General features: G+C 39.7%; 1 protein-coding gene and 1 pseudogene across 1 annotated transcript; one reads left to right on the forward strand and one right to left on the reverse strand.

The window, feature by feature from the left end:
• The first annotated feature begins 2,902 nt into the window (after positions 1–2,902).
• Positions 2,903–3,730, forward strand: LOC143431772 (histone-lysine N-methyltransferase SETMAR-like). The gene is made up of 3 exons (XM_076908713.1): positions 2,903–3,002; positions 3,046–3,634; positions 3,676–3,730. Exons 1-3 carry the CDS (start codon positions 2,903–2,905, stop codon positions 3,728–3,730), a joined length of 744 nt encoding a protein of 247 aa, XP_076764828.1.
• A 1,676-nt stretch (positions 3,731–5,406) lies between these two features.
• Positions 5,407–6,542, reverse strand: LOC143431773 (uncharacterized; annotated as a pseudogene).
• Between the last annotated feature and the right edge of the window lie 1,603 nt (positions 6,543–8,145).

Raw genomic sequence — 8,145 nt, forward strand, 5'->3', positions numbered from 1 at the left:
ATAGCAATATTTTAGTACTAGCTTCTATTTTCTAATTTTCTGTTACTGGGAGACGTTGGCAATAGAAACTGTGGCTCAAGTAGCATGTTTAAATGATAGAAAATTAGAAAATACAATGTGTTGCTAAAATTAGAAATTAGAAACCTACTGCAATAGTTTATAAATTAGCAATAGCTTCTATTTTCTAATTTTCTATTATTGAAATATGCTAGCAATGGAAACTATTGCTAAGATGGCAATGTTTAAATAATAAAAAGCTAGAAACCAGGAAATTAGAACACAAAAGCTATTGCTAAAATTAGACACTAGAAACTAAAATTTGGAAATATACACTAATACTGAACTATTGCTAAAATAGTAATATTTTAATAATAGAAAATTAGAAAATACAAAATTAGAAAATAGAAGCTGTAGCTAAAATTAGACTATAGAAACCATTGCTAAATTATTGCTATTATATATAAAATAACAATATTTTAATTACTGTAAGATCTATAGAAACTGAAATAATCCCATCGTGCCACATGGATTGAAAAATGTACTTGTTATTACATTTCGAGCTCTAAAAATGTCCTACCATACATCAAAAGCTGGGACATTTTTAATCCCACTGTGCTCCAAAGAGTTAACTCTAAGTGCTCCAAAAAATTAGGTTTATCTCATGTTTCTTCTTTTAAACAAATTCTTATATTTTTTAACTGATTTGCTTTGTTGAAAAAAGTGGAAAACTAACTCAGATTGTCAAAATTTAATATCGTAAGAATACGTCTACGTTCTTGTCGACCTAATTACATCTCTATTACCCTTACAATCGAAACTCTTCATTTTTATCGAACTTTTTGCTTTTACCCAGAGAAGTACCTCAAAAAATACCGCACAAATATGGACTTGCGATGGAAACGACTTAAAAAAATTCCAGGAACGAAAATTGGTATTTTACATGTTGCATATTGGAACGCTAACTATCGCGATTGTTTAAGGTCAGGGTTTCTTAAAATTTTTAATATGAGGAGACCATAATATTCACGAACATTTGTTCTGGGACCTCATAAACATTGCTGGCAAATATTTTTTGCAATTGTAGCCGTAAGACAATGTGAAAATTTTCAATAAAAATCATTTTTAGCTACTCCAATTGGGCTCGCGGCCCACGGTTTAAGAAGCTCTGATCTAACGATTATAAAATGAACGCTTGATCGGAAAAACAATTGTCTGCAAATAAAGAAAATCGTTTTACATAAAAATAACCTAGAAATATGGCTACTTTTCTATTTGTCCGTAATTGCTCGACTGCTGTTATTAAATGGTGACTATTAGTATAAAAAAAGGCGTCGATACGATTTTAATTCTCGAACGTGTAATGCAGTAATGAAACTGTACTGTGAAGCATGCACCCTCAGCAAGAATAAACTGGAACTTCCTGTAGGAAGAAATGCTTCCTCTTCTATGGATTATTGAAGCTGTGTTAGAAGTAATAATAGTCCCCAAATTGATATAAGATGAATTGTATTAGCAGCAAGAGTTCACTGAAAAATACAGAATCTTGCAATCACATTTTCATTGCTATCGTGTAAATTATTGCATAGTCTGTGGAAGTAAAGAAGTAAAGTAAAGAAGAAGAATAAAGTGAAGTGTAAAGTAAAGAAGAAAAGAAGAAAGACAACAGGAATACGACATGGTATTTGGACAAAGGAGAAGATTATTGAAGATCTATTATTTTTTAAAAAGTTTTTGTTCTCCAACGAAGAGCTACTGAATAATCCACATACACAGTACAGAATAATCCTCATTGGATGAGAATAGTGGATGAATAAAGTAGTTTGAAGTCTTAATACTTACTATTTGGAATTTTTAACGATCAAATTATTGATCTGTATTTCTTCGAGTTATATTCAAGGTCTTTGTGTGGAATAAGCTGCCATATTTTGAAAAAACGTTAATTTAAGCCATTTTTAGAATGAATGGTTAGAACTTAATGGTGCTTTGAGGCGTACGCAAGGCAGAACAACGCTCGACTTCTCGATCTCAATTTTAATATATAAATCAACAGTAACAATAGTGATAATAGGATAAAATATTTATTATCGCGGGAGCGGGTGCTGTGGCTACAATTCTTTCGCATCACTATGCTACTGTATTGGAAGCTCTAAACGAACACAGAGCTCTCGACGAACTCCAAACTCTGAACAAATTGACGATTCTAAACGAATGAACGAACTGCTCTGAACGAACTGAGTGTTCTAAACGAACTGCCGCGAGAGCGAGAATGTCACCCCTTAAAAACGCGTACAGCAAAGAATGGAAAAACCAAGAACGAAAGGATGGCTGCGCGGACGAGAAAAGTGACCGCTTCCACGAAAATGCAAGGAACGGAAATTGGTCATAAATAAACCAAAGTCAAGAATCTACCGTACACGACTGGGCAATGCCCAGTGGCGACGAATTCTTGAGGAAAACAAATGCTTGGCCTGAAGGATCGGCACAAACCAGATGGATGTCGGGATTAGGATAGCGCGTGGACCTGGTCGCCAAGTGCTATAACCCGCAGTGACCAGATCTGTGCTGAGTCTTAGGAACGCATTGTGATATAAACCGAAAATTTACGACTCTAAAAATCACGGAATCGTAACTGCCACAGTTTCATCCTATTATGAATACACTCATTATTTTATTAACAGTAAGAGGATGTTTAAACAATGTAACAATGAGAAGATGTATTAGGTTGTCCGGAAAGTTCTTTTCACGGTTGACACTCAGGACCTTCTCTCGCTCCGCTTAAGAAAACAAACATCTAGATCACTCTACCGTCAATCGTATTGTCCTTAGTTATCCTCTGGTAAGTCAAGAGAACAGATTTCGACGTTAGTAAAAAGTGTATAGAGTGTTTTTTGCGTGGTACAATATGGAAGACGGAAAGGTGCATTTTCGTCATGTTATGCTTCACTGTTTTAAAAAAGGCAGTACGTCTAAAGACACTGCAAAGGAGATTTGTGACGTTTATGGTAAGCGTTCTATAACTGTTTAAACAGTCCGGAATTGGTTTAGGAGGTTTAGAGCCATCCACCACCGATACTGACCTCATCAAGGCCTACATCGATGAAAACCCAAGATCTAGTGTTCGTGAGGTAGCAGATGCTATAAACATTCCGCGAACAACAATTCATGAACATTTAAGAAAGCTTGGGTACGTTAATCGCTACGAAGTCTGGGTACCACATCAACTGACAGAGAGCAATCTTCTGAATCGGATCTCGACATGCGATTTGCTAATCCAACGCAATGAAAGAGAACCATTTTTGAAAAAGTTAATTACTGGTGATGAAAGTTGGATTCTCTACGACAACACTGCACGCAAACGATCTTGGTCGACTCGAGATAAGTGTCCTCCAACCATAGCAAGACTTGGACTTCACCCGAAGAAAGTGCTGCTTTCAATTTGGTGGGACTGGAAGGATATTCTCTATTACGAGTTACTTCCGGAAGGACAGACAATTAACAGTGAAAAATATTGCACACAATTAGAAAAACTTAAGGACGCCATTAGAACGGAACGGCCTGAACTGGTGAACAGACATGGCGTTGTGTTCCATCACGACAGCGCAAGGCCGCACGTTTCTTTAGCGATTTTTCTAGAGTTTGATTGAGATGTTTTACTACATCCTCCATACTCCCCAGACATTGCACCATCAGACTACTATCTGTTCCTTTTCCTAAAGAATTTTCTTCGTAACTAAGAATTTAAATCAATAAACGAAGTGAAAAATGGCCTCGAAGAATATTTTAATAGTAAACCAAAAGAATTTTGGAAAAATGGTATTATGATGCTCCCAGAGAGATGGTAAAAGGTGGTACAACAGAAGGGATCATATATCACATAAGAAAGGTACATAGAAGGAAATATATTTTATACTTACCGCCCATCAAACAAACGAAAAGAACTTTCCGGACAACCTAATATAAACAATATTTTCAGTTCGATTGATTGGACGTGGACCAATGATACCCTCTAAAATACATGAAAGAGAGAATTGCGTAAATCAGAATTGCTATAATTTTATTATGAATGAAAAGGAGAAAAGAAATTGTAATGTGCAATACAGTTTTGAAAATTCGCGTCATTATTTCGTGGGCAGCTTGTAATTCGACTGGCTTCGTTTGGCTTCGACCAACTTCGTCCGACTTCGATTGAAGGAGGACAGAGCTACGAAGTGCTGGAGGTGAAAGAGAGAAAGAAGAGGAGCGCACGCGTAGTAGCCTGTCTATCGACTGTAAGAACTGTTGAAGGTGAGAACAGAAAAGAAGGGGAATACATGCATAGTCACCTTTCTATCGAGTAAAAGGACTGCTGGAGGTGAGAGAGCAGGACAGAGATAAGGACTACTCGAGATGGGAGTAAGAAAGAAGAAAAGCGCATTCGTAGTTACCTTCCTATCAAGTAGAAGCATTGCTGAGGGTGTGAGAGGGGAAGAAGCAACACGCATGCGTAGTAATCTTCCTCTCGAGTTCGAAATGCGACATAACCTTTTGTTTAAAGTATCATGAACAAATATATTAATAAAAGCAGTTGGTGCACAGGTCACTATATATAAGAACAGAAACAATTGCGCTTGCGTTCAACCGTTCGTTTTACAATAATCTAGAACGATACTTCGGAACTGAAAATGAATGGTTTGAAATTACACGATTGATGAACAAATCGATCGTAATCTGTTTTAAAGCTTTTTTCGTTCTTGCGATTTTTTATCATTTCAAGTACGTATATTAAATCTTGCTAATACAAAAATGGAAATATTGCATTTAAGAAACATGAGTATAACCTTAAAATATTGAACGTAAAGATTTTTCTCTTACAGAGGCATTCTCATGAAGAATTATAATAATATCATGGGATACTCCTGTATATCAAAGTTTAATACTAAATCATTATTATCATGCGATGATATATTTAATATGAGCTGAGCATGCTAGCGATTAAGGTTATATCTACCATTGGTAACTGTTTACTTTAACAACTTCTCATAATTTCTGCTATTTTAACTACTTTTTGTTTGAAGAACTTTACTTTATTATTACAATATAAGGAGAAATTAGTCGGAGGAACCCAATTGAAGGACTCTAGTTTGGATAGTTCCTGAGGAATAGAATACAACAGTTATCGGGAGGCTTCAGAAGTATATTTAGATACAAGTAATAACTACAGAATATCTGAGCTATGGCGAAAACTAGCTAGTATATGGTTGAGGGTGACTGAGTCAAGGTACAAAGATCAGCGAACAAGTAAGGGACAGAGGACAGGATTAGTAAGCGGATACAAGATAGAAGGATTGGAATTTAGGAACTATGATTAACCCTTTGCACTCCGAATACTAGCTACTCAGCGCCACTTTGTCTATTTTTTAGAATTTTCTAAAGTACGATAACGTTTGAAGTAAACCCCAATATGCACTGCAGGCTGATACTGTGCACGTTTGATATTATTAATTGAGCTCTTTGTGCTAATGGTGCCTTTTCTGCTTGATGAAACGGCTTCGGTGGGTTGTTAGTTGTAACTGTTTGTTGTAACTGGTCGCGAAGCGTTGCCTTGAAAACTGGCTTTCACTGGTTGTCTCGGTATAGCTACTCGGTCGGAAAGGCGTTGTCATTCTCTTCTTCTCGAAGATAGCGTTCTATGTCTATCGCCTCTTTTTCGGCTTCCAACAATGTAGTTGGCTTAGTTGACAGTATTATTCTGCCAATTACGGATGTAGATTCTTGGAACTTTGCGGTTCAATGTTTCAAGCATTATACGTCTTGTTAATGGTTGCGGATATCGTTACCGATCGCATATGTCAGTTGTATATGCGTCTGAATCTGATGTTAAATGACTGCAGACTCTCGTCCCTACCTTGTTTTGAATCGCGCAGCTGATCCTGGTATTCATCCGAGGTGACGTAAGTGGCGACGTTTGTCCGTAGAGCGTCATATACAATCATCGTAAATAGAAATTGGAATGTTGCGTATACCTTGTGCTGCTTTTCCTATTATCTTCTCTACTTTGATTGCTTTCAGTAAGGGATCTTTTTCGTTGCATCTGTTTCTTATGCCACGAACCTATTCGATAAAGTCTTCAACTCCACCATCATCTTTTCCGTTAAGAGTTGGAATGTATCGCACTGCGTCTTTTGCTCTTAGCATAGTGACTGATGCTGGTAATTCGTCCTCTTCGTCCTCTGACGTGGGTGGCGGTAGTTCGAATACTGGAGTAGGCTGTTGTCTTGCAGCTGTCGGTTGGTCGAGCGGCTGCTTTTGGACTGCTGTCCTTATGCTTTGTCGACTTGACATGTCGTCTGTGATTATTGAGTAATATTCCGTACCAATGGTTGATACAGCTGTCCGTAGACTGGCTATATTCTGCGATTTTGGTCGTTCTTTTCTCGTTTCCTCCCTTAACCTGTTCTAATTGCCTTTCATATCGGCCATTTATAAGTTGTGTTTTTTGTTTTGCTTTTGCATCGCATCGACTATAGCGCGTACGTTAAGGTCAATCCATGTGGAAGCGACATTGGCGATTTTAACACATTGCGGACAGGACACTCCGATGTGCAAGTGTTCGCCTGGACGGGTAGGGGAGTATTTCGTGCGACACTAGTATACGAATGAAATTGCGTTTGCAACAATTATATAGTTCATTCCATATAAACAAATGGTTGCTAAATGATTTACATGTCTGTTAGACTTTTTTTGATAATTTCAATTTTATTTTTTAAAATCTTCTAGAGTATGATATTTCTGAAAACAGTTGCCTATACACATAAATGGTTTTTTCGGACATGTGTCACAGTAGAAACGTGTTTGTTTCCTTCCTCCTTTTATTTTCGATTTGAGCACACAATGCAGTCCCTGCTTTTTCCATTATCGTCATGACGAATGATGTATAAGCCATTATTTAGACTTTTTGACTCATTAATGGTAGACGGATCCGTATTCCTTTGAGATCCATCACAAACATCGCTAAAGAGTTGATCGACGAAGCGTCGTACAATCTTCAGATGTGAAATTGGCTCTCGATTGTTTTTCGTATGTATACATTTGTACATTATACATGCATTTACAACACACATTTCGAGACCCCAAAAAACAATTTTTAGGGCTCCCGGGTCCCCCCGCATCTCACCAATCGGGGAATGTGGCGGGAGTGAGGCCCGGGTGCTGGAGAGTCATGGCGAGGGCATCCGCTGTAGCGGAGTTGGAATGCGCTCCAACTCCGTGATGCGCGCTCTTAGCGCGTTATTCTCCGCCTCTAAGGCGAAGATACGCGCGTAAAGGCCTTACATTTCGGTCTTTTCCTCTCCCATAAACGGGGAGGATTCTCGCCGCTGCTGCACCTCTTGAAGGAGGGCGAGCCATCTACCGTCGAATGAAGCTGCCTTTGACATTGCTGGACTTTGCCGCGGTCCACTTAATGTCATTGGCGATTATATAGGTCCTTTCGGTCAAGAGCCGCCATATCCTCCTCCCTAAACCTCCGGACATAATCGGCCACTTCGGGGATGCGGTTGGCCGACTTACCCGGAGGGAGCCCAGGCTCCTCCGAGTCGCGACTGAAGAACTCAGACTCTTGCTTGAGTCTGAGCCTCGCCTCTTCGACCCGGAGGAGATTTTCCTTCGCTTGAGCGAGAGCTATATAGTCCCCCGTAGTAGGGGGGGGGGGCGACCCCTCCTCTCTCGATGCTCCCCCAATTGCTTGAGGAGCATAGCAGAGCGTGTTGGCGGGAAGGGGGGGGGGATAGGTCTCCGCGGAGTCACTATCTTTTTCCTACCGTCCCGACAATACTGATCTAACGGTCATCTAACGGATACTGACGAGGCCCCAGATCGGCTGGGCTTGTCGGTGTCCTCCTCTCCAGCGTCCAAAGGCGCTATTTTCCTCTGCCCGGGACGAGGGGCGTATGCTACTAACAGCAGCAAGACGCTCCACTCCTCCGGGACAGAGCCTCTAATCGCTTGCGTCTCTCGGCGACAAGCCGGAGCTGCGGTATAGAAACGCCTCACTCCGCACTACTTCCGAAAGCGCCCTCGGGGCTCCGACCCCATTATTCCCCTCCTCTTTCTTCGCCCCCTGCCCCGGGTTTATATTAAAGGTTCCATGATTTGTCCTACGATTGG

The sequence above is a fragment of the Xylocopa sonorina genome, unplaced genomic scaffold (assembly GCF_050948175.1).
Source record: "Xylocopa sonorina isolate GNS202 unplaced genomic scaffold, iyXylSono1_principal scaffold0014, whole genome shotgun sequence".
Taxonomy (NCBI): Eukaryota; Metazoa; Arthropoda; class Insecta; order Hymenoptera; family Apidae; genus Xylocopa; species Xylocopa sonorina.